This window comes from Malania oleifera, chromosome 4 (assembly GCF_029873635.1).
Source record: "Malania oleifera isolate guangnan ecotype guangnan chromosome 4, ASM2987363v1, whole genome shotgun sequence".
NCBI classification, from domain to species: Eukaryota; Viridiplantae; Streptophyta; class Magnoliopsida; order Santalales; family Ximeniaceae; genus Malania; species Malania oleifera.
Genome location: NC_080420.1, coordinates 79747965 through 79775956, shown reverse-complemented (window position 1 = coordinate 79775956; position 27992 = coordinate 79747965). Strand labels below are relative to the sequence as shown.

The 27992-nt window shown below is 37.3% G+C and overlaps 1 protein-coding gene and 1 pseudogene across 10 annotated transcripts; one reads left to right on the top strand and one right to left on the bottom strand.

Annotated features, from left to right (window-relative positions):
- On the top strand, positions 1-24776 carry LOC131152727 (probable U3 small nucleolar RNA-associated protein 11). 10 transcript variants are annotated; one of them, XM_058104567.1, is made up of 9 exons: positions 1-118; positions 212-368; positions 455-545; positions 689-780; positions 813-903; positions 1015-1094; positions 20311-20394; positions 22876-23005; positions 23097-24776. In XM_058104567.1, exons 2-9 carry the CDS (start codon positions 313-315, stop codon positions 23187-23189), a joined length of 717 nt encoding a protein of 238 aa, XP_057960550.1. In that variant the 5' UTR covers positions 1-118; positions 212-312; the 3' UTR covers positions 23190-24776. The 10 variants fall into 9 exon arrangements, 7 of the variants coding, with proteins under 7 accessions (XP_057960550.1, XP_057960547.1, XP_057960546.1 ...); XM_058104564.1 differs by lacking the exons at positions 20311-20394; positions 22876-23005; positions 23097-24776 and adding exons at positions 14330-14417; positions 14512-14931; positions 15016-15795 and having other exon boundaries at positions 455-903; XM_058104563.1 differs by lacking the exons at positions 20311-20394; positions 22876-23005; positions 23097-24776 and adding exons at positions 13986-14417; positions 14512-14931; positions 15016-15795 and having other exon boundaries at positions 455-903.
- LOC131153839 (late embryogenesis abundant protein D-34-like) lies at positions 23462-24368 on the bottom strand (annotated as a pseudogene).
- Positions 24777-27992: the final 3216 nt, after the last annotated feature.

Genomic DNA, 27992 nt, shown 5'->3' with positions numbered 1-27992 from the left:
GCTAGAAGGGCCACCGTGTTTCACTTCGTCTTCTCCGTAAGTCCGAGCCCTAGTCCGAAAATTATTGAATATCCCTTCTGTAAGCTAGTTCTAGAACCCTAACCTCCCCAAAATCTAGGTTTGTCTCTTAATTTTCTTTGGGTTGAGCAAGTGCTATTTCTATAGAATATTTAAGTCTATTTCTTGATTCTCGGTGTATCTATTTTTGCAGCTTACTAGAAGTTGAAAATATGTATTTCATTGAACAACTTTTAATTTTTTTACAAATTCCTTGGCGGTGAACTGTGAGGATTCCTTTCATCAATCTTAACTATGTCCTCACTAAGGAATGCAATTAAAAGACGGGCTTACAAGGAGCGTTCACAACCGTGAGTGACTGCATTATCCTTTTAAGTACAATCCGTTTACAAGTTAAGTGTTTAATGTTATGTGATAGTTTTGGGTTTTGTATCAGGGAGTCGAGGAAGAAGTTTGGTCTTCTTGAAAAACACAAGGACTATGTTGTCCGCGCAAAGGCATTTCACAAGAAAGAGGAGGCTTTAATGGTAATCTTACTGTTCTTTCATTCCTTTGATGCCCGTTTTGCTTTGAGCTGCTGCTGAATATTCTATGCATTTAGCTGCCAAGGCAGGGCTGAAATATTGGAGCTGGCAAAGGAAATGTCATATTTTGTGTCTTTGCTTTACAGAGACTTAAGGAGAAAGCAGCATTTAGGAACCCAGATGCATTTTACTTCAAGATGATCAAAACAAGAACTGTTGGTGGGGTCCACAGACCAGCGTAACATACATAGCGCTATTTTACCACAGGAGTGAGGCAAACAAATACACTCCAGAAGAGCTCATGCTGATGAAGACTCAAGATATTGGATATGTGCTGCAGAAAGTTCAAAGTGAAAAAAAGGTAATTGAGTATTACAACAAAGGATTTGAGATTTGTTAGATGTCGAGAAATTCATTCATTTTTTTTTTTTTTCAGTTTAATCTTTATGAAACTTCATTCTCTTTACTGCAGAAAATAGAAAAGCTGACTGCGATGCTACATTCTCTTGATAACCAGCCATCAAATAGACATGTTTATTTTGCTGAGGACAGGTGAGAGATTCCTGATATTGATTATCATTATGAGACCTCAAATAGTTATAGTTTGCTTGCATTAGTCACCTTGAACAATGAAAATGGTCATTGATTCTGTGTCCAAATTAGAGAAGCACTAGAATGAATCTGTATTAAACATTTTGATGCATTATGCGACATTATTATTTGGGTTTACAGCCATCTTGTAAAATACTAATTAAGATACAGATGTTTAGTAATTATGATTTGAATTAGAATAAATTTTTTTTTTTGAATCAAAATATCTGTAAAGACGCTTGGATAAGTGATGATGAAAGAAGAGGTTTATAATAGAGATGGACTGATTTTGTGCTTATAAAGAATATAGAATAATAGAAGCAATAAGAAAATTTATAAAATAGTTGCGAATTGCAATGCAAATATATTGTAGGATAAGGGGACGATTTTGAAGAATCAAGATCCAATGGACAGGTAACTATCCTCATTGTGGCTAGTGTAATTGTAATAGGTGTAGCAGGAATTAAGGATAGCAGATGTTACATGGTGGGAAGCGAGGTTGTGAAAAGAAAGTAAGGGACTGTTTGGTATCCTGACCAAAAATTACAAAAAAAAAAAAACCAAAAACCAAAACTAAAAACTAGAAACATAAACTAAAAATCAGAAATCAACAACCTACAACAACAACGACAATAGCAACAACAACAAATCGAGGCTTTAAGTCCCACAAGGTGGGGTTAGCTACATGAACCTTTTTTCACCAATTTATGCGATCATGGATAATTTCTTTCGACAAATTTAGAGTTATTAAATTCTTACTGTCTCATTCCAAGTTATTTTAGGCCTACATCTACCCCTTCTACTGTCTTGTATAGTAACTAACTCATTTTTCCTCATTAGTGCACTATGTAGCCTATATTGCAAGTGCCCAAACCATCTGAGTTGTCTCTCCCCTATTTTATTTTCTACAGGAGTTACGTCTAACTTATCGCGAATATATTCATTTCTTAATTTATCTTTTAATATTACATCATTCATCCATGTAAGCATTCTCATCTCGACAACTTTTACTTTTTGGATATGCTATCTCTTAGTCGCCCAATATTTTAATCCGTATAGTGTAGCTGATCTTACAGCCGTCTTGTAAAATTTCCCTTTTAAGTTTAAGGGTATTTTACAATCACAAAGCATACTTGAAGTACTTATCCATTTTACCCAACTTATTTTAACTCTACTCATTACATTCTCTTCAATTCCTCCCTTAGCTTGCATAATAGATCCGAGGTATCGAAATCTACCAGTGCTATTGATTTCGTCATCATCAAATTTAACTTTGTCTCCAATTTTCCTCCTACTATTACTGAAATTACATTTCATATATTTTGTCTTATTTCTACTTATCCTAAAGCTTCTAGATTCTCTCATAATTCTAACTTAGACTTTACTCTATGCCTAGTTTCATCAATCAAGATAATATCATTCGCAAACAACATACATTATGGAGCATCATTTTGGATACTCCTAGTTAATTCATCCATCACTAAAGTAAAAAGATAGGGGCTCAAAGCAGATCCTTGATGTACACCTATTGCTATTAGAAATTCACTAATCTCCCCACCTATAGTCCTAATACTAGTCATTACTTCTTTTTACATATCCTTAATAACATTAGTATACTTACTACATACACCTTTTATTTTTTTAAAAAAAACCCACCATAAAACTTCCTTAGGTATTCTATCATGCGCTTTCTCTAAGTTAATAAATACCATAGACAAGTCCCTATTTTTTTCCCTAAACTTTTCCATTAATCTTCTTAAAAGATATATTGCTTATTTAGTAGAGTTATTAGGCATAAAACCATTGGAGACCTTCGTTTCTAGCCTTAATCTTTGTTCAATTACCCTTTCCCACAATTTCGTCGTATGACTCATAAGTTTAATTCCACGATAGTTATTACAATTTTGAATATCTCATTTATTTTTGTATATAGGTATTAAAGTATTTTTCCTCCATTCATCTTACATTTTTTTAGTTTTTATAATTGTATTAAGTAAATTAGTTAACCATATAATTCTATTATCACCTAAGCATGTCCAAATTTCAATTGAGATGTTATCTGCTCCTATATCTTTTCCATTTTTCATCTTTTTTAGTGCGAACTTAACTTTATTAACTCTGATCTTGCGAATAAATGTAATATTTTTAGTCTTTTTATTATTTGTCAATTCTAAGTTTAAGTCTTCTACTTGATTTTCATTAAATAGTTTATTAAAGTAACTTCGCCATCTTTCTTTTATGTCTTCTTCCGTAACCAAGATAATATCATCCTCACTTTTAATACATTTTACATTACTTAAGTCCCTACTCTTTCTTTCTCTAGCTCTAGCAAATTTAAACATATCTCTTTTCTCTTCTTTTTTATATAATCTAAGCATACAAATTAGTAAATGATCTATGTTTAGCTTTACTAACATCTTCTTTTGCATCTTTTCTTGCCTCTTTATACTTCTTAAAGCTATCCATGTTTCTATATTTTTGCTATATTTTATTCCAAATTCTTTTTGTCTTTACGGATTTTTGGATATTTTGATCCCACCACTAACTTTCTATGTTGTTCAATAATGTTCTTCTTGATTCACCTAAAATCTCTTTTACTATCTTTTTAATAGAGCTAGCTATCCTACTCCAAAAAATGTTTATGTCTACACCATTCTCTATAGTCCAATCACCATCTTTGATCATTTTATTTTTATTGTATTTTCTCTCTTTAGGTTCTACCACCTAGTTGTCCTTTCTCTTCCATTTTTTAATACATATATCTAACACTAAAACTCTATGTTGTGTGGTTAAGCGTTCACCTAGGATAACTTTACAATCCTTGCACGATAAACGATCTATCCTTCTAGTAAATAAAAAATCTATTTGACTTTTATTTTGTCCAATTTTAAAGGTTAGTAAGTGTTCTCTCGTCTTAAAACAAGTATTCATTGTAAAAAAATCATATGACATTGCAAAGTCTAAGATCATTTTCCAGACTCATTTTTGTCTTCATATCCATATCCTCTATATATCCTCTCATAACCTTTATTACCCCTTCCAACGTATACATTTAGATATGCTCTTGTGAATATTTTCTCAATCCCTAATATGCCTTGTATTATACTATTTATATTTTCCCAAAAGTGTCTCTTAATGTTTTCTGCTAAGCCTACTTGAGGAGCATAAACACTAATGATATTTATTATCTCTTGGCCATAATTCTATCTCCTATTCTTTTGACATCTTAAATTTTTGCCTACAATAATTCCTACCCCATTCTTATGTTTTTATTTTTTAGTGTACCAAAGTTTAAATCCTGATTTATCAATTTCTCTAGTTTTGTCCCCCACTCACTTAGTTTCTTGAAGGTAGATTAGATTAAATTTTCTTCTAATCATTGTGTCCACAATTTTCATGCTTTTATCCGTAAGTGTCCCTATAGTCTAAGTTGCTAATCTAATCCTAGTCTCCTAAACTAACTTCTTTATCTGCCCACGTTGAGAATGATGTGAGAACTCTCGCATATTTGACATTGTACCTGGGCACAGATACAGCGCATCGTTTTGGGGTAACGACCTAGCTAACCCTCGTCCACTTTTCGCTACACCTAGGTAGTATAAGTGCAACACATCATTCGTAGGGAACACCCCAATGTATAATCGGTAAGGATTCATATCATAGTGGTCTGAATAGTTTTACGTTGGCTATTAGTTACCTAACGCAACCCTCCTCTTTTACTTGGGCTTGAGACCAGCTGTGTGTGACAAGATTAGGATATTAATTGCAAAACTAAAACAAATTAAAACTTAATTAAAAAGTACTCATTTTTGTCTTTAAATCAAATAATATTATAAACATATGATTAAAATAACCAAATTGCAAAATAATACACATTAAAAATACTTTAATAAAGATAAAATTATTGCAATTATTTTACTTAATAGTTATGACTTGAAATTTTACTTTACAATAGTAATTTATTGTACATGACAATCGAAAATAGTAAAAATATTTTGTAGCTGAATTTATTTATTTATTTTTTAAATTTATCTATTTAATTTTAATCATATTTTCATATAATTATTTTACTTCAGTTTTAATTTAAAAGTGTATAAAACGAATGATTTCATCCAAAAAAACTATTTCTAGATATTAAATTTTTTTGCAACAGGTTGCGAAAATAACTGAAAATCATAAAATCTGGTTTTCAATTTTATCGCAAACAACTAAGAACTGATAACTGAAATAGAAAACTGAGAACATAACTAATGCATTTTTATAAGTTATTTCTTCACTGTATAGAAACAGAAACAGAAGAAGAAGCAGAAAACAAAAAACAAAAAACAAAAAACAGCAACGATACCAAACTGGCCTTAAAGAAATTTAGTATTTTTAAAAAGCATATATTTGGTAATAATATAGACATTCTTAAGCACAAAAATACATACAGTGTCAAATTTAACAAAAAATTGAACACTTTATTAATTGAAAGAGAGGTAAAAATTTATGAGTTTTTAACTAAAATTTTTATAAAACACAATACTGTAATAATCCATTTTAATTTACTATAAGTTTTCTGTTGCTAAAAAGGGAAATGATACTTTAATTGGAGAAAAGAATTAAATAAATCTTCATGGCCATAAAAATGTTGTCCTCAAAAAAATAAATATTATAAAGTTTACCATTAATAATTAACAGCTAATAGAATTGACTCATTGATATGAGTTTCTTTGCATTGAATTAGAGTTGGTAATTAACTTATAAAAAGAAAAAAATGAGTGATTTCTTTTATGATTTTCACCCTTGAAAATTTGTAATATCAATTTTTTCACCATTATTTGTCAATCACCATTCACCGGTGAATTAAAATGGGTCGCTGCAATCTTACTGCAATTAATCACAATTTATCATAGTGCATAAAAAAGATGCTGATTTAAGCATCTATGGTGGAAGGAGTGAAAACTTTGAGGTAGAGTTTGGGAGCATAGATTTCAAGTCCTAGATTTAATTTTTAGGTGAATTTGTAAGAAACTCAATTGTCAATATAATTTATATTGTGTTTTGTCTAAATCGAGATATTCAAATTCAAGCCCAAAAATCCATGTTAGAGTATTTTTTTTTGTATCAAAAGTAGAGAGGTTTAGTGGAAGAGCTTACAAATTTATCCACCAAGATTCCTTTGGTCATAGACCATTGGTAGAGTTCCCTACTACTAGACCTGAAAAAATGGATAAAAATTCATTATTCTGAACCAAATTTGACCCACTTAAATCGACTGATAACCAATTCGTACATTAAATGAGTCTAATATGGTTTAAACTTTTTTATTTGCCTCTAAATGAGTTAGTTGGCCGATTTAGGATTTTATCCAATGGATATCTTCCTATCCGCTAACAACCATTGTTTAAGTTCATTGATAGTGCTATATGTCCCAGCTTATTAGGCATCAATTTAATTAGGAGAAGCTTTATTGGTCAAAGCCTAGTCCCACACTCCCAACTCTTGCATTATTGTATGCATTTCTAGGTCTGCCACATGCCCACATTGAAACTCAAGCCTAAGTACTCAATTTTCTTGTGATCAAAACAAAAGCCTGTAAATTCATGTTCAAGAAAGTTTTAAAAAAAATTATAATTTTATGGTTAGTCATTAAATGTTTAACAATTATCAAATTATAATTTTAAAAATAATTTCAATTATTATGTTACAAAATAAATTTTTCATCGAATGATAAAAAAAAATTATATTAGGGATGAGAATGACGGATTATCCGCCATCCATCATGGATTATTTGATTTGAATTGTCATAAATTTGCAACTTAAATGAGTCAAATATGGATTGTGATATTCTCACTTGATAATCCGCCACGGATTATCTGACCCAATCTGCCTTGCTAAGTGTATCTGCCGCAGCAACCCCTCGAAAGAGAAGAAAATTTAAACAAGAAAAGGAAAGGAAGAAGAATCACAGATCAATGATGATGATGACGACGATGGCCCATATTGAAAAGTATTGAAAATCAAAGTGAAAATTTTATAATATTATGATTGTAATCGGGTGGCATCCCCTTGGTGCCCTTTAATGAAATCTCTCTTTTTATTGATAAAAAATATGATTGTCCTGTAGCATGGTTTACGTGAATGATTTTAAGTTTTCTAGCATGTTTAGCAATTAGTTCACAAATTGTATATGAATTTCTTTTTTCAAATTTTATCTATAAATTTCCTAAACTTTTTCCTTGTATTTCAACTTACATGTATTGCATTTATAAATAAAAATAAAATTCCCAAAAGTCTTATGCCTCGCTTTGTGAGGGTTAAAACACTTTGTATGATGTCTCTACCTTTTTTTATGCGATTGTAAAATACCTATTAGTAGAAGAAAAGTTTTATGAAGTGGCCATAAAACTGTCATTGTATATGGATTAAATTGTCGAGTACGAGTGTTTTTTATTTTTATTTTTTTATTATTTTTTATTTCATGGTTGGGTGTGGGGGTTGGGGAGTTGGGAGGAAGTTATTGGTATCCATTGGAAATTGCTGAAAGCTGATGCCATCCATTGCTGTATGCGAAGAGATTAAAGTTATGTGCAAAGATTTATATACCCTCATAAAAATTTAATAGCACTCACAGGAATGAACAAACTTAGAGCAGAAGAAAAATTAAAAACAGAAGTGTGATCTTCAGCCTTAGAATACTTTGCTTAACTCTGTCAAAATCAACTGCTTGAGAACTTAGGTTTATAACTTTGAGTTTTTTCCTGTTTTATAATTAAAAAGAAATAAAATATAAAATAACACTTTGATTGGGAAATTTTTTCCCAAAATAATGCTCACGTAATCTCGTAGCTTCATGCTGCGAGATTTAAACTGATGGCCACTCTGCCTTCGACGCGTGGCAAAGAGAGAAACAAGGGGCAGGTGACGCGTGGCGACGCTTGAAGAAATCTCGCAGCTCCAAGCTGCGAGATTTAATGAGCCATTGAACCGAAACGTGACACATGGCTGGGAGATTAAATTAGGTATCGAACTGGTGGTGACGCGTGGCGGAAATCTCACAGGACGAAGCTGTGAGATTTGTGCCTGACATCCATCCGCGTGGTGACACGTGGTAAATCTCGCAGGACTAACCTGCAAGATTTGCTTCGTCTGCTGAATTCCTCCCCGAGCCTTCTCAGAACACAATATTGGGAGAAAAGTTGCAGACCTTCGAGCTTGCAGAGGACTGTTGCGTTGGCAGGTTACTGTTCGAGGTGCAGGTGACCGTTCGGGCGAAGGCGAGGCGAGGCGAGGCGAGGCTATTTAAGGGCCGAAGATGGGGTATGTTATTTATTATTTAGAAAAAAACGTGAATATTTTATTTAACTTACTGAGATTTACTGAGATTTATTTTATGTTTTGAGTTAGTTTGATATCATATTTGCGTTCCGACTATTTGGGTTCGTTGCTGCATCTAGAGGAAGGTTAGTTTTTTTAATTAATAATTTCATTTACGTTTATGTCTCTAATAGTATTTGTATATACTCCGCATAATCATGTAAATTTTTAATAATTTAATCTGAATATTTTAAATAAAAAAAAAGGTATATTGATATAATATTTATGCTTCAAATTTTATCTTCAATATTTTAAATTTACATATTCATTATTATCAAAGAAGAAATACTGTTTAGGACATTTGTTTGTTTGTATTTTTTGTGTTGTTTGTGGGTCTTAACTCACTTTGATAAGGTTCTTTAATTACAAAGCCATTATTAGATGAATTGATTCATAATTTACATTATCTATTATTTGGGTGTACTAGTTATGCGTGTCTCCTTGATCATCAAGTATAAATTGAGACAAAGAGTTAGGATAGTTTAACATGTAATAGATATTTACATTATCAAAATGACTTAATTGAGATACCTTTGGCTGTCACACAAACTAAATTATTATAAAATTGTGGACGTAGAAAAAGTTAATCTTTTACCAATATTTATTATTTATTAGAGTCACATGAAAGAAAATGAAAAAAAATAAAAATTGTTGTTATTTTTAGACTTCTTACATGAGATAATTATTTAGATGAAAAAATCTTAACTCTGTGTTTTTCCGTAATAATTGTTGCACGTTTCACAATAAGTACAAAGATTTTTTTAAAAATAACATGAAATAATTTATGAATAAATATCGCGAAAATCTAATATGTTTTAATAGTTGCAAAGATAGGAATAAAATTTTCTATTGTATAATTATCTAATAGTAACAAATAAGTTGTAGTTTGTTGATCTATAAATGCTTAATAATAAAGTTAAAAGGTTAAATTTAAGTTAATTTAACTTGTTCAACATTAGTCTTATATACTCATATTGAGTGAGCTCCATGCCAAAATCATACAAATTTTTTTGTTAGAGTACGATCCGATCTACTACACATGACTATGATTTGTTTGTGTTTGGAATTTGATAAGACAAATTATATAAATGACAAAAGGTTTGTGGTTAAGTAGTTGCCTTTGTGAGATAATTATTTAGATGTATCATTGTAGTGTCATCTTCATCAAGCTTTTCGCATCACTTCTCTATATTGACTTATCAAAATTTGTAAATTATATTGTATTTGATGACACAAATTTGAAACTTTATATATAAATTTGTTAAAATTTAGATAAAATTCAACATAACCTAAACTTGAATCATAACTGATGTGTGGATTCTCACTCCTCCCAAATTTTGTTTAAGAAAAAATAGAAAAATGAATCTCATTTTCTTTCTTATGTATAAAAAATAACTTTCTAAATTAGTGACAAGATAAGTTCATTGAAGATAAATGATATATTAAAAATAATTTTTTATTAATGTTTAGAAGCAATGTGAATATGATAGTGGCATGCATATAAGTTGAAGGAATTATAAGTTAATTATTTAGTATACACTCAATGGCACATGATGTTTTGGAGCTTTTGAATCTATATTTGAGATATGTATATACATACACATATATATATATATATATATATAATTAATTTTATTATATAATATAAATATAAAATGTTAATTAATTTTTATGAAATATTAAATAAATATTTGTGACACGCATTAATTGAAGGCTTGCTTACAAAAAAATTTTAAAGATATTATATGTTATATCTAAAAGTATTTGTTTTCTAAGCGCGAATTTAAATGCCTCCTGCATGGCTGATGCAGTGATGTGAATTGCATGCTGGTAGATATCATAGGTTCTTGCATGCTTAAACTATATTATTATATTGTCTGCAAACGTTTAAGGGTCATTGTAAAAATGGGTAAATGTTCAAATTACACTTGGCATGCTGCCCAAATTTCGATACGACTTTTCGTAGAGAAGTCAGAATTGCATGCAAGAATATTTTCAAAGTGACAAGTGAAACATTTAGAGAATATTGCATGCACATGAACGTATTGAAAATAATTTTTGTTCACTATTCACTTAGCATACGGCTTATACATAAAATTATTGTTTTGCGTAGGTCTTTTATATTTATCAGGCGTCAATCTAGATGGCAGGAAGTTCAAGCAGTATTCCGATTCCGGTATTATTGTACATGGAGGGTAACATTATAACCGGACAAACCGGTGTTAGTTATTGTATTCCGCCAGTTCAACCTATTAGAATTGGTCATAGGTGTAAATTAACTAAATTGCATGCGAAAATATACAAGTATTTGTTTATTGATCCAAATCAATATGCATTGCGGCTAACCGCAAGATACCCGATTAAGGGGCATCATGATACAATCTTCTATGAGGTTGTTCCCGTAACTAGTGATTACGGTTTGCGCATGGTCTTGGATGCACACTGCGTAGGGACGACATATTTGACTGTGCAACTGTATGTCGAACTCATTCCTCAGATGGGTGTTGCCGCACATGGGCAGCCGGGAACGTCTATTGAGGACGTGGTTGAAGCGGAGGAAGAAGATGCAGATGTTGGTGGGATGCCTGTTGTGGATATGAACGAATGTCTACGATCGTCATTCGAGGTGCAGACGTATGAAGGAACTACTATTCATACGAATTATCATGGTGTTTGCGAAGATGTTTCAGCAGAACAACCAGGATCGTTATTCGCAATAGCGAACAACGCGCTGGACGTGGGGATGAACATCACGAACGATGTTCATTTACAAGATGACACGTACGAGGAGGAAATTGGTGAAGGGACGAACGAGTTCCCCGATGATGTCGACCCACCCCCTCGTCAATCGAACAATGGCATGTATACGGCAGATTTCATGGACGAACCTCCTATGTATGGTGTAATTGACGTAGATGCTGCAGATTTGTCCCATGGTGACGAGCTTCCTATACGGGTAACTCGTTGGGATGAATCATCAGAACTGAGTCAAGGGATGCTATTCGGGTCGAAAGATCAATTGATAGCTGCTGTGCGAATATACCACGCTCAAACGCACCATGACTTTCACGTCCTGCAGTCGACCCCACTATTATGAGTTGTTAGGTGTAAGAACTCTGAATGCAGTTGGAGACTGCGTGCGATGTATCGTCAGAAACATCGATTCTTCGAAATCACTCAATATGGGGTCCGCACACATGCTTGAATGAACTCCTCTCGCAAGACCATAGCCAAATCACGTCGTCCCTTATTGCTAGGGAGATTGTGAATATGATAAGGGGTGATGCGTCGACCTCAATCGCTACATTGAAAGAATTCATAGATCGTCGTTTCGGCTATTCCATCTCATATAAGAAAATTTGGTTTGGAAAACAGAAGGCAATTGCCATAGTATTCGGCGATTGGAGAAGTCTTATCAGACGTTGCCTAGGTGGATGGAAGCAATGTGCACTTATAATCCTGGTATTATCGTCAAGTGGAGGTGGAACCCTATACCAGGCAGCGATCAGACCGTAACATTTGTATCAGTCTTTTGGGCGTTCGTAGCATCTATTCAGGGTTTTCCCCACTGTCCTCCTGTAATATGTATAGATGGGACACACTTGTACGGTAAGTACAAAGGAAAACTCCTTATTGCGACGTGCCCGGATGCAAATAGGCAAATATTTTTCCTTGCATTCGCTATTGTGCCAGAGGAAAGTTTGGACACATGGAATTGGTTTCTGTGTTGTCTTCGTTCCATTACCGATAGGGACGACATTTGCCTTATATCAGATAGGCATCCAGGGATCATCGCTGCAGTGTCTCACAATCCTGATTGGCAGCCACCGCGTGCGCTCCACCGATTCTGCCTTCGACACGTTGTAAGCAACTTCAGCACGAAAGTGCACAGTGTCAATCTGAAGCGAATGGCTGAGCGCGCGGGAAGGGAGCATCAGGTCAGAAAGTTTAACATGTGGATGGAGAAGATCTTCGATGAGGGTGGGGAACTCGCGAAGACGTTCTTTGATCAAATCGCTCCTCATATGTGGACTCAGTGCCACGACGGGGGCAGAAGGTATGGGAACATGACGACAAACCTCGTCGAATGTTTCAATGCCGTCCTTAAGGGCGCTCGTAGCCTCCCAATCACTGTCCTTGTGCAACTGACATTTTATCGCGTTGCACATTATTTCAACAGCCGACGGGAGGCTGCTCGTAATGCAATATTAGGAGGAAATGCATTAACTCTTCATATATTGCTTGCGATGGAAAGAAAGAAGTTGAAGGCGACCAGACATCGCATGACGACGTTCAATCGGTCTAGAGGTACTTTTAGCATCACGACTGCGCAGTTGGGACATCATAAAGGAAACAACGTGCAAACGCTGCGCATTCAGGATTTGCACGTCTGCTCCTATGGGAAGTGGCAAGCCTTACACTTTCCATGTTCCAACCTTCTCGCTGCATGTGCGGAGACACGACTCAACGCCATGCAGTACGTTGAGCCTTGTTGGAGCACCGCCGAACATTATGCGACATATGTGGTGGATTTTCAGCCGATTATGCACGAGGCGTACTGGCCAGCATTGTCGTTGCCGACTATACAGGCAAATCCAGCGTATGCTCGACATAAATGTCGTCCAAGGAGCTCCCGTATACACAATGAGATGGACGCTAGGGAAGGTAGGAAAAGGAGCACGTGCAGTATATGTCATCAAGAAGGGCATAATCGCACAAGGTGTCCGAGAAGGACCCACTCGGGCGATGCAGCGGGACCGTCGCGTTGATGTCGTATGCAATTTTATACTATTTCACACCGTTTTTTTTTTTTCTTGTATATACCTATTCTGATGCAACGATGCATTTCTAGGATTGATCCCGGGTCGTCCGATCCGAGCGTATTGACGATAGGCGATCATCACAGGGCCAGCCGAGCGTGGGCTGATGGGCATGCGGAGCCCCTGTGCTGCCGAGGGGGCACGCAGTTTGCCGAGCGTTGGTTAGAGGCAGACCCCTGCATTGTCCAGCTGATACGCGATGCGGGGTTTTATGGCATTTATCGGATTGCTCATATCCAGCTTGTTTGGCATCTTGTCACATCATTGGTGGAGCGATGGAGACCCGAGACGCACACGTTCCACCTACCTCATGACGAGGCCACCGTCACATTACAGGACGTAGCTGTTTTGTTCGGGTTGCCGATTGATGGGCGAGCTGTCACTGGTCGCACTGTCGGACCAGTGGAGGGACCTACAGACCGTTAGGGTTGACTCGCCCTGCGTACTATGTGCGAGCGTTTGTTAGGTGTCGTTCCGCCTAACAGCGAGTTGGTTGGTGCACGCATCTGTATGCGGTTCCTTGAGGGGATGCGTTTTGTGAGCTCCCGGCACATGCAGATGTTCAGACGATAGCATGCCACGCACGAGCCCATTTGTTGCGTTTGATTTGGGGGTGATCTTCTCGGATGTTTTCGGCAGTTATGCGCATCTGATGTTCCTTCCACTCATTCAGGATTTCGGAGCGTGTCACTCGTACAGTTGGGGGTCCGCCACTTTGGCGTGGTTGTATAGAGAGATATGTCGCGCCGCGCACCACTCGAAGACACAGATTGCGGGCCCCCTTCGCTTACTCCAGGTTTGGGCTTGGGAGAGATTTCCTTCATTCGCGCCTACGCGGCAAGGTTTCCTGCAGATTGAGAGGGGTCAGGACGGTCGTCCAGTTGATCCTCTCCCACTCGCATATCTGTTAGTACAAATTTTATCTATCCCTTCTCATTCACTCAATAACTATTACGAATACTAATTCGTGATATGTAGTACTCCTGCATTTGGGAACTTACGTTTCATCTTATACAGATGGAGGGACGACTTGAGGGCATCGATGGTTGCGCTTCACACATTGCCCTAGTACAGGTTCGAGTTGGACATGCACCGGGAGCATGAGGTATAAATTAGTTAAAGTATAGCACATGATATTATTTATTTCTTTCTTTCAGTTGTGTATAGTCCGCTTAACTTTTTGTTTTGTCTAACTGCAGTTTATATGGATGCCCTACACGGATGAGATTTTAGCCGACATGCCGCCTGTCTATGCAGACGGGAGGGACCTGTGGGTAGCGCGAGTGTCACTCATATGCTTTCATATTATTGAGTGGTATCTCCCCGATCGAGTCATGCGACAGTTCGGGTTTCGACAGGTCATTCCCGCCCCATTTATGACTTCGGGGGTAGATATTGTTGGGGACGATCTCCACGACATGGATGGGCGCGGTCGAGGGGTCACAAACTGGTCGAGTACGCACGCGATATTCGTCATTGCGTGGGAGCATCGGCGAGACTACATTGTAGGAGGAGTGGCGGAGCACAGTCCGATGCGTCTAGATGACCTATACTTCACTTGGTATAGGTCTATCACTCGCTGCTTCGTCGACAGGACCACAGCTGTATATTTGAGCCTCGTAAGAAGATTAATGCCACAACTCATTTTATTATTTATACGTTCCGATTTGAATGCGTTAATAATATATGTTCATATCCTGCAGGCTGACATAGTCATTGAGGCAAACCAGATCTCGTCGGATCTTGCGATCCACCGATTGATGAGTGCTGCACTGGACCTCGTCCACGAGGACGATCGACGGATCCCAGAACGAGGAGGTCGACCTGATGTACCAGCACGAGGAGGTCGACCAGCTCCAGTACGAGGAGGACGACATGCCTCCTCTAGTCGTCCAGGGACTCCCATGTCCTCCCCACCAGTCGTACAGGCCGAGTACTTGTTCGGCCCGTCAGCGCCTTATGCGCCTTCCACTGCAGCTCATATTGCCGGACCATCAAGCAGACCGACTGATGCCCTATCCGACTCTGCTGCTACCCCATCCATGTCATTTTTATTGGACGATCTTTTCGATGGGGTGGAGGTCGATGCACCCCCTATGTCGCCTCGTTCTCGTCCCGAGACATCGTATCATTTCTCACCGCGTGCGCTCCGCATGGCTGATGATGATGCAGCACCTCTTGGGGGAGAGGATTCACATTCAGCACGACGGGACAGGACACCTGATGATGTTGATGAGCAGAGAGAGGGTAGACGTAGACGGCAGTCACCACGATCTCGGAGATGACCTCGCTGCGACACGGAGTAGTTTAGCATTATTTTAAATGCATTTTATTTGTATGTATATCATTAATTGTTTTGATTTCATTTGTATATAATTGATTATTTTTTTAATTCTTTTGTATATATCATTTAATAATTCGTATCTCTAAAGAATTCAATACTGCCAAATCTAAAAAATGACACATAATTCGTATCGTCTAAATTTGCATATCCAGTTAAGTTAATTCCTTAAATTGAATTGTCTTTTACTGCAAAATTCGTATTGCTAAAATTTGTATGTCTGCATGCATTTACGTGCATCGTCAGATCCAAACGTGTTTCAGCACTCTAAACGTGTTTCAGCACTCTAAATCCCCCAAGAGGTGCTGCATCATCATCATCAGCCATGCGGAGCGCACACGGTGAGAAATGATACGATGTCTCGGGACGAGAATGAGGCGGCATAAGGGGTGCATCGACCTCCACCCCATCGAAAAGATCGTCCAATAAAAATGACATAGATGGGGTAGCAGCAGAGTCAGATGGGGCATCAGTCGGTCTGCTGCAGTGGAAGGTGCATAAGGCACTGATGGGCCGAACAAGTACTCGGCCTGTACGACTGGTGGGGAGGACATGGGAGTCCCTGGACGACTAGAGGAGGCATGTCGTCCTCCTCGTACTGGAGCTGGTCGTCTTACTCGTGCTGGTACATCAGGTCGACCTCCTCGTTCTGGGATCCGTCGACCGTCCTCGTGGACGAGATCCAGTGCAGCACTCATCAATCGGTGGATCGCAGGATCCGACGAGATCTGACTGCCTTAATAACTATGTCAGCCTGCAGGATATGAACATATATTATTAACGCATTCAAATCGGAACGTATAAATAATAAAATGAGTTGTGGCATTAATCTTCTTACGAGGCTCAAATATACAGCTGCGGTCCTGTCGACTAAGCGGCGTGTGATAGACCTATACCAAGTGAAGTATGGGTCATCTAGATGCATCTGACTGTGCTCCGCCACTTATCGTACGATGTAGTCTCGCCGATGCTCCTACGCAGTGACGAATATCGCGTGCGTACTCGACCAGTTTGTGACCCCTCGACCACGCCCATCCATGCCGTGGAAATCGTCCCCAACAATATCTACCTCCGAAGTTATAAATGGGGTGGGAATGACCTGTCGAAACCCGAACTGTTGCATGACTCGATCGGGGAGATACCACTCAATAATATGAAAGCTTATGAGTGGCACTCGCGCTACCCACAGGTCCCTCCCGTCTGCATAGGCAGGTGGCATGTCAGCTAAAATCTCATCCGTGTAGGGCATCCATATAAACTGCAGTTAGACAAAACAAAAAGTTAAGCGGACTATACACAACTGAAAGAAAGAAAGAAATAATATCATGTGCTATACTTTAACTGATTTATACCTCATGCTCCCGGTGCATGTCCAACTCGAACCTATACCAGGGCAATGTGTGAAGCGCAACCATCGATGCCCTCAAGTCGTCCCTCCATCTGTATAAGATGAAACGTAAGTTCCCAAATGCAAGACTACTACATATTACGAATTAGTATTCGTAATAGTTATTGAGTGAATGAGAAGGGATAGATAAAATTTGTACTAATCGATATGCGAGTGGGAGAGGATCAACTGGACGACCGTCCTGACCCCTATCAATTTGCAGGAAACCTCGCCGCGTAGGCGCGAATGAAGGAAATCTCTCCTAAGCCCAAACCTGGAGTAAGCGAAGGGGGCCCGCAATCTGTGTCTTCGAGTGGTGTGCGGGGCGACACATCTCCCTGTACAACCACGCCAAAGTGGCGGACCCCCAACTGTACGAGTGACACGCTCCGAAGTCCTGAAGGAGTGAAAGGAACATCAGATGCGCATAACTGTCGGAAACATCCGAGAAGATCACCCCACAAATCAAACGCAACAAGTGGGCTCGTGAGTGGCATGTTATCGTCTGAACATCTGCATGTGTCGGGAGCTTACGAAACGCATCCCCCTCAAGGAACCGCATACGGATGCGTACACCAACCAACTCGCTGTCAGGCGGAACGACGCCTAACAAACGCTCGCACATAGTATCCAGGGCGAGTCGACCTTGACGGTCTGTAGGTCCCTCCACTGGTCCGGCAGTGCGACCAGTGACAGCTCGCCCATCAATCGGCAACCCGAACAAAACAGCTACGTCCTGTAATGTGACGGTGGCCTAGCCATGAGGTAGGTAGAACGTGTGCGTCTCGGGTCTCCATCGCTCCATCAATGATGTGACAAGATGCCAATCAAGCTGGATATGAGCAATCCGATAAATGCCATAAAACCTCGCATCGCGTATCAGCTGGACAATGCGGGGGTCTGTCTCTAACCAACGCTCGGCAAACTGCGTGCCCCCTCAGCAGCACAGGGGCTCCGCATGCCCATCAGCCCACGCTCGGATCGTACTCTAACAAAAAAATTTGTATGATTTTGGCATGGAGCTCACTCAATATGAGTATATAAGACTAATGTTGAACAAGTTAAATTAACTTAAATTTAACCTTTTAACTTTATTATTAAGCATTTATAGATCAACAAACTACAACTTATTTGTTACTATTAGATAATTATACAATAGAAAATTTTATTCCTATCTTTGCAACTATTAAAACATATTAGATTTTCGCGATATTAATTCATAAATTATTTCATGTTATTTTAAAAAAAAACTTTGTACTTATTGTGAATCGTGCAACAATTATTACGGAAAAACACAGAGTTAGATTTTTTCATCTAAATAATTATCTCATGTAAGAAGTCTAAAAATAACAACAATTTTTATTTTTTTTCATTTTCTTTCATGTGACTCTAATAAATAATAAATATTGGTAAAAGATTAACTTTTTTTACGTCCACAATTTTATAATAATTTAGTTTGTGTGACAGCCAAAGGTATCTCAATTAAGTCATTTTGATAATGTAAATATCTATTACATGTTAAACTATCCTAACTCTTTGTCTCAATTTATACTTGATAATCAAGGAGACACGCATATCTAGTACACCCAAATAATAGATAATGTAAATTATGGATCAATTCATCTAATAATGGTTTTGTAATTAAAGAACCTTATCAAAGTGAGTTAAGACCCACAAACAACACAAAAAATACAAACAAACAAATGTCCTAAACAGTATTTCTTCTTTGATATTAATGAATATGTAAATTTAAAATATTGAAGATAAAATTTGAAGCATAAATATTAGATTAATATACTTTTTTTTTTTATTTAAAACATTCAGATTAAATTATTAAAAATTTACATGATTATGCGAAGTATATACAAATACTATTAGAGACATAAACGTAAATGAAATTATTAATTAAAAAAACTAACCTTCCTCTAGATGCAGCAACGAATCCAAATAGTCGGAACGCAAATATGATATCAAACCAACTCAAAACATAAAATAAATCTCATTAAATCTCAGTAAGTTAAATAAAATATTCACGTTTTTTTCTAAATTATAAATAACATACCCCATTTTCGGCCCTTAAATAGCCTCGCTTCGCCTCGCCTTCGCCCGAACGGTCACCTGCACCTTGAACGGTAACTTGCCAACGCAACGGTCCTCTGCAAGCTCGAAGGTCTGCAACTTTTCTCCCAATATTGTGTTCTGAGAAGGCTCGGGGAGGAATTCAGCAGACGAAGCAAATCTCACAGGTTAGTCCTGCGAGATTTACCACGTGTCACCACGCGGATGGATGTCAGGCACAAATCTCGCAGCTTCGTCCTGCGAGATTTTCGCCACGCGTCACCACCAGTTCGATACCTCATTTAATCTCCCAGCCACGCGTCACGTTTCGGTTCGATGGCTCATTAAATCTCGCAGCTTGGAGCTGCGAGATTTCTTCAAGCGTCGCCACGCATCACCTGCCCCCTGTTTCTCTCTTTGCCACGCGTCGAAGGCAGAGTGGCCATCAGTTTAAATCTCGCAGCATGAAGTTGCGAGATTACGTGAGCATTATTTTGGGAAAAAATTTCCCAATCAGAGTGTTATTTTATATTTTATTTCTTTTTAATTATAAAACGGGAAAAAACTCTTATAACTTTGGTTTAGCACCAGTTGAAGCCAAAATTTAAGGATGGCAAATAAGGTTTGAGCATGCGTATCAAACCCCTAATGCACATGTAGATAGAGTAATGAAGTAAAATCTATGGTTTGGATGAGAGGAAGACTAAAAGCAAGTGGTTTTAGGGAATTTGAATGAATCTAATAAAATTCAATGGAACATATGCGATATGTAAATAGAATTGAATGTAGAGGGATTTATTGAACAGTGCCAAACCATGGTATAGAGACTTTACTGTTGTTTTTGTTGCTGTAGTAGTATATTACTTATAAGAACAGCACTCATGCTGAATGATCCTTTGGTATGGTTAGATTTTGGATCATGTAACATGGAAAATTTTTTCATTGCTGTTAAAAAAAATATGTATACATTTTTGCAGTGCAATCATGACAAAAGATCCTTAATGCAATCATATTTTGGAATACTACAGAATTATCTTTTTTTTATTTTTATTTGCTGGTCGTCTGATGCCTGTTGTTAAAGACTTTTTTTTCGGGGGTATTTTTTTTAAGTAGATGTATTTTTAATAGTGGTTTGCAAAGTTTCCCCAGTGAAGTTGTAATAATGCATTTTGGATCATCCTTCATCTTGTTGTTTAATATATTGTCTTTCAGGGATGGTGCTAGGGAAATACAGTCACGATCATCAAAAAGCAGAAATTTACCTACTTCTGAGTATCTGCCCAATCACATTAAGAGGTGAAAAGAAATTTTCAATATCTTTTTTTGCATTGCCAACTGCTTGATGCTGCCTGATTTATTTCTATTGGATTAGTCAAGTTCACGTGTCCTCTTTATTGTTGATCCAATGTAGGCTCCATCCAATTACAAACAGAGCCTGTCAAAGTTGTCAAAATTGGAGCATATTTTGAAAAATTTTAGATTGTTTATAAAGGATTTTAAGGATTTTTTAAAGTGGGGCTGTAGTTTGGATTGTTCCAAACCCCCTTTTTGTTTTTTCGGAAGATTTTAAGAATTCAAAATTTGACCATTTTGATTGGATTTGGGACTTGTTCTTGATCTGTGGGGCCCACATTTGTTCAACTGGTAAGCATAAGTTGAACTTCTAATCAGACATTCTTTCTGTTGTTTCTTATGGCCCCTACAACATGTGGGCTATATATAGCATTGCTGTTAATGATATGTATCCATATTGGCCACTTCATGATGACTAGGATGAAGCTATTGGTTTTTTATATTTCATTTATATACATGCCTAAATGCATTTTTTAATCTGTGAACTGGTCCATGGTGTAAATTTTCGATCAGCAAACTTTCTGCCAACCACCCTACATATACATGGCTATGTGCATTAGAAAGCGCAAGGAACCACATGTGTGCTTTATGTTTTGCTTCTTGATTAATGACCTGAACGGCTACAACATGGATAGTGCAACTGAAATATAGCTCAAGAGCTTGGGTTGGAAAGCCTCAACCTGACCTGTCTTTAGGTTGGTGGTATTTGAAAGAAGTATCAGGCAACCTGAGCGCAAAGCTGCAAACCCTACTGGTTCTGGCACTTGACATAACAAGTTCCAGACCTTGATTGAGCGCAAGATCCTGTTATTGCCAACCTTTCCCAAGCTGCATGGGTTGATTTGACCCTTGAAAACAACTGCAACTAATGAGACAATGTATTCATAAAAATAATTTATTTGGAAATAAGTTTTTTGTTACAAGAAGGGAAAAAAGTTATGATGCAAGTTGCATGATTACTTTTTTCAGTCAAAACTCTATGCTGTTTGGTCTGAAAATTGAAACGCGCAACACCTCTTCTCTAAATTGAAAATAAAATCCATGTTTTGACGTTGTAGTGACAATAAATGCGTTATTCATGACCATCTCTTTTCCTTCCCCCGCTTACCCTCTCCCCACCTTTTCTGTGTATGAGAGAGAGAGAGAGAGAGAGAGAGAGAGAGAGAGAGAGAGAGAGAGAGAGAGAGAGATCAGGTTTTTTTGGGAATCATGAATTTCATGCCTCGCACTTGTAAGGAGAAGTGAGTTGGTTATTGTGTTTGGCATGAAAAGGGTTAGGGATAGGCCTAAAATAACTTAGAATGAGATAGTGAGGAAGGATTTAGTAGCCCTTAATCTAATAAAAGAAAACGCTTTTGATCGGGTGAATTAGCCTAAAAGTATTCATGTAGCCGACCCCACCTAGTGGGACTTAAGGCTTGTTGTTGTTTATGAATTTCAGGCCTCGTATTTGAATTTGTATGGATTTGGATGAAATTCAATACAATATTAATGAAATTCACACAATTTCAAATCCATATTCTGAACTCCGAGCTCCCAAACATGGGGTCTTTGTGTATGCAATTCCATGTTGCCTTTGAAGTTACAACTTCTAAGCATTAATCACCCCCAATCCCCACACAATAACGGCTGCACACATGCCACATTATCTGCCTTCCCAGTCATGAGAGAGAGAGTGAGTTTGAGTGCACCTATGGAGTAAAAGGGAGGTTGTCAGTTGCCCATTTTCGTGTAGTGAGAAGTGCCACACATCATCTCATAAGAGGGAGAAATATGTAAATGTGAGAGCGATTGCACCAAGCAAATCTCATGGAAGAAAGCGACTTAAAATAAGTCTTATGGCTAGTTTGGTTCACGAAATAATTATTCATTCGAGCAAGATGAAATATAGTGACAATTTTATTGGTGTAGGTAATAGCTATTCCTTTTATGTTTATTATTATTTTACTCAATATGTAATAAAAAAGGAATATATATTTTCATGATAAAATTTGGGAATAGTTATTCCTTGTCTATTTCTATGTACTCAAAATGTTTCACATCGTTATTTACTTGTGGTATCAACATAATTTTTTGTATAATTAACAGTAACTAATCTATTCTTAGGAATAGACATTCCTTGAACAAAATGTCTAGTAAGTTCATTTCATAAGCCATCACAACGCTGACATACTTTAAGGTTGAATTTGTCATTGAGTCAACACATTTAGTTGTCCTGGGTATATGGAAACTTTACCTACTTGGGTTGTTCCAAGGTTAGCATTCTCATTTTCGTAGGTAAGATACATAACTCTTCTTCTGCCGCCCTTGGGCATCCATGATTCACCCTTTGTCAGTTTTAATGACCCTACGGAAATTTTAATTGTCCTAGTTCAGTATTTTATAAATATGCGATCCATGTTTAAAATGTTTTCCTTTGTGCAGGAAAACAACTGCTTCCTACAGAGAGCTGGAGGCAAGAAAGAACAGGGCAAATGAGTTGGAGGCAAGAAAGAACCGGGCAAATGAGTTGGAGAAACTATACATGGATATGGCCTTGCAGAAAGAACATCAGGTTTCTTTGTTTTGGACTTGACCAGTACCATCCTGTGCCCTGCATTTGTCATTGTGAATTTTAAAAATAACTATTCCATTTATTGGAACAGAAAAGGGGTCGGAAGCGGAAGCTATGCGAAGATGAGATTGTCTGCCCAACATCCAAGCCAGTATACAAGTGGCGGCCGGAGCGAAAACGGTAATACATAATTGTTTATATTGGCGGTGGGGCTGAGATCACAGAAACTGGCTACTGTTGAAGACTCCTTCTGGCAAGGGAATGAAGTGGTAGTCATACTTGAGATCAGCATGAAACGTACTTGTACTCGAACTGATGCAAAATCCAAGAATATGAGATGAGTTTCTGGATAGCCATTAGGTGATACTTGAGACTGCTAACATCCGGTACTGGTCAGACAATCTACTCCGGGAAAAAAAACTACGAAGTCAAATTTCCATGGCATTCTTTTAGTTATCAACTCTTCTGGTTCTGGTTAAGCCTTGCAGCAGCAGCCACACCGCCAGGATGGGTAACTAGGTTTGGATTGTTCCTCAGCTCTGCACGGATAACCCTTCAGCATCCATCCTTGTTGCTGGTTTATCCACTGGCAACTTCGAAGTTGCATCCTGCCCCATCAAAAATCCACAAAAAGAGGATGTTACTGAGTGAACATTCTAATGATGAATTTAGTGCGGACACATGAGAATGTTATAGTCTGCGAGTTTAGTCTTTTCCTCATCTCTTGCAGTGTGGGCATTGAGAGTTGCTGCTGATTGGGCAGCTGCAGCGAGGGCACCTGGGGTTATGACAGTGCGGCCGGTGGCTTTCACCTCCACAGCTTGTATTGCAGCAGCATCACTCATATCAACTGGCTTGTGCCCGGCGGTGAGGGCTGTTGCTTCAAGTGCTTCACCTATGGTGATCCTACCACTTTGTTCAAAGGTGGATGGTGGTGCTAAGGGCGTTGGTGGGCTGTAATGCCCAACAACCTGTCTACCTGTCTAACGGGGCAATAAATATTTAAGAAACTTCATGAAAAGTGCCTGTGATTCAGTCGAAACAAAAAATTGATTTTAAATATGGCTTACTGCTACAAACATTATTACATACTGATTGCGAGAAATGGAATTAGAGAAAATGGAATGAATTTGTTGCTTGTTTTGTTCACGCTTTCCATTTAAATTTTCATTCCATATTTTTTCTATTCCATTTCATTCTGATAATCAAATATGACACATTAGAAATGCCTAAATCACCTCTCCACCAAGCAAATCGGCTGTTATAGGTTGTACACGAACTTGAATCTCGCCAGTGCTGTTGCCTTACACGTCTGCTTCTTTCTGAGATTCAGGCCTCCGCAGCTGCTCCGCCTCTGGCTCATTTTGCATGGTGGTGGCGATGGGTCGGATTCTGGCAAGAAAAGTGTTAGATTTTGAGGTGTGAGAAGATGAAAAGAGAGAAGTTAAATGGAAGTTGTAAACAAGAGTAAAGGAGAAGTAGGCAGTTTGAAATGGGTTTGTTGTCACGGTGGCACATTGCAGATTATTAGCTTATCTCTTAATTTATGGCGGAACGGGTGTTTGTTCTTTGGTGATGCATTGAACGGCACCAGAAATTGCAGGCGGTGACATGGTCGAGGCTAGTTATAAGACCTCTGCTGCGCTATGCATGAGATGTTTTTGGAAGATAAAAAATATATCACAACAATTGGGGGGTGCGGGGGCGAGAGAGAGAGAGAGAGAGAGTCTTTGTATAAACTATAAATGAGAAATCAATATTGTGATATATATGCAATGTTTACATAATAAATAATAAAATAGGCTAAAAATAATATTAAATTAGTAAAAAAAAAACTTGTATTCCTCGGTAGGATAGAATTTAGAAAGTGGAATAAAAAGAAAGAAATAAAAAAAAATAGTGAGGATGAACAAAATCAATTGACGATAATGAATGGAGGGATGTAACTGCAAGAAATAACAACTCATTTAGGTTAAAGAACAAATAAGATCAAGAACAAATAAGATAAACTTTATACGGCTTGCAACTTACTTCTACCCATACATACATATATTGAAAATGTTAAATTTAAGAAAAAAATTAATAATGCACATTTCATATAATATCTCAATAATATATATTATAAAAGAAAATATAATCTTAGCCCCCGGGCATAAGCTCAGGTGGTAAGGACTTGTGTCAGACGATCTTGGGCAAAGGTGAAGTTTGAGGTTCGAACCTTGCCGCCTGCGGCGTACATCCGCAATTTACCTTCTACGTGTTGGTCGAGGGCATGACTGACGTAGGCATGAGATTAGTCTGGTGCGTAAACTCAGGATACCCGACGATATCAAAAAAGAAAGTATAATCTTCGAAACACACAAATATATATATATATATATATATGCATGCACACACACTAGCCCTGGGCATGAACTATGTGCGTGCTCTAAGGGATCTCTATTTTTTTTAAAACTTTTAAAAAATTATGAAGAAAACAATACTATAAGTGTTGTGCCGGGTGCCCACTTGTGCCAAACACCAATACCACAACTAATGCTATTGAAAATATAGAGAACTAAAACAAATGCAGAAACTAATAATAAAAATAGTAAAAAGAATAAGACAAGAAATTAATAAGGTTCGGTACAGAATTACCTATGTCCTTGGGCGCCGATGATCAATCCACTACTTTTTGACAAAGTACCACTTTGAGGTGTGTTTTACAAATAGAGAGTTGAACTTTTTATATAACTTCAATCTCAAGTCCAAAAAACACTTCTCACAAATATGGGACAAACAAAGAAAAAATTCAAAACAATTTTTTATACCAATGTGGAACTATTCTACCAATGTGGGACAAAAAACAACAAATCTTCACCTTGACGATAAATTCAACAAATTTTTCAATCATCAACATTTTTTAGAGTTCTACATCATCGGCGCCTTCCAAAAAAATTCATAATTGTAGGATATTGATCAAGTCCAAACAATGTTTGAACTTGATTGTTGTCACAATTTTTGTCAACATATCTGCGGGATTTTCAGCTGTAGTAATCTTCTGAAGAAGTATCTTGCCTCCATTAATAATATCCCGCAAAAAATGAAACTGAACGTCAACGTGCTTCATTCGTGCATGGTAGACTTGATTTTTTGCCAAATGAATAGCACTCTAGCTATCACAAAACATAAAAATGTGCTACTGAACAACTCTCAAATTTTCAAGTAAACCCTGCAACAAAATAGCTTCCTTAACAGCCTCTAAAGCTGTCATGTACTCTGCTTCTGTTGTAGACAAGATAATGGTAGATTGTAAGGTAGACCTCAAACTCACTGGACCATTAGAAAATGTAAAAACATATCCAATAGTTGATTGACGTTTATCCAGATCACCTGCAAAATTAGAATCCACTTATCCAACAACCCGTTGTTCAATAGTATTATTTTTCTCAAATACTATACCAACATCAATTGTATTCATAATATATCTCAAAATCCATTTCACAGCTTGTCAATGTCCTTTACCCGGATCATCCATATACCTGCTTACCATACTAACAACTTGTGAAATATCAGGACTAGTACAAACCATTGCATACATCAAACTACCAACAACACTTGCATAAGGAACCTGTGACATATACTTATGTTCCTCATCTGATTTAAGAGATAAAACCGCACTAAGTTTGAAATAAGGAGTAAGAGGAGTGCTTATTGGTTTTGACTACTTGAACATGCCAAAACTCTGTACTACCTTCTTCAAATACTGTTTCTGAGACAAACTAACTCTTCCTCTCATTCTGTTTTTGCGAATATCCATCCCAAGTATCTTCTTTGCTTCACCAAGATCTTTCATCTCAAACTCTTGATTTAACCGATTTTTCAACTTGTTGATTTCTTCCCTGTTCTTTGAAACTATCAACATATCATCAACATACAAGAGTAAATATATAAAAGATCCATTTTGTAGTCTGCGAAAATAAACACAATTAATGATCATGTTTATTTCTGATGTACTTCTGACCCATCATAAACTGATGAAATTGTTTGTACCACTGTCTTGGAGACTGTTTTAAACCATACAACGATTTACCCAGTTTACATAACCAATTTTCTTTTCTAGCAACGTGAAATCCATCTGGCTGAGTCATATAGATTTCCTCTTCCAAATCACCAAGTAAAAATGTAGTTTTTACATCGAGATGAACTAGTTCAAGATCAAATTGTGCTACCAAAGCTAACAAAATTCGAATGGAAGAATGTTTAACAACTGAAGAAAATACCTCATTATAATCAATGTCTCCCTTTTGTGTGTAGCCCTTAGCTACCAATCTAGCTTTGAAGCGAACATTATTTGCATATGGAAATCCTTTTTTCTTTACATAAACCCATTTGCAACCAATTGCTTTCTTACCCTTGGGCAGCTGGGCTAGCTCCCAAGTCTGATTCTGATGAAGAGACTGTATTTCTTCATCCATTGCTCTTTTTTACTTGTTTGATTCAGAGTTCCTCATTGCTTCTTTGAAAGTGTAAGGAACATTATCATCCACAAATGGAAGTGCATAGGCCACTATATCAGTATACCGAGCAAGTTTTCGAATTTATCATCTTGGCCTCTGAGAAACAATTGATTCTTGTTGCTGTGAAGATTCTCGAATTAAATTCTCCTCTTCTTGTACACTATTCCCTAACATAACTGGAGAGTTACCTTGTGTAGTCTCATTTCTTACTGAGTTTCTCAAAATTGTCTCAACCTCCACCTATTGTTGAGTACCACTGGTATTCTCTTCAATTCGTGACTCCTTGCGTATTGTTTTCTTCATCATTGTAAGTTCATCAAAAGTCACATCCTTGTTTAAAATCATTTTTTTCGTCTCAAGACACCAAAGATGGTATCCCTTGACTCCTGCACTTATCCCCAAGAATATTGCTTTCTTGGCTTTTGGATCCAACTTAGATTCTTTAACATGATAATAAGCCATAGTACCAAATACATGTAAAGAATCAT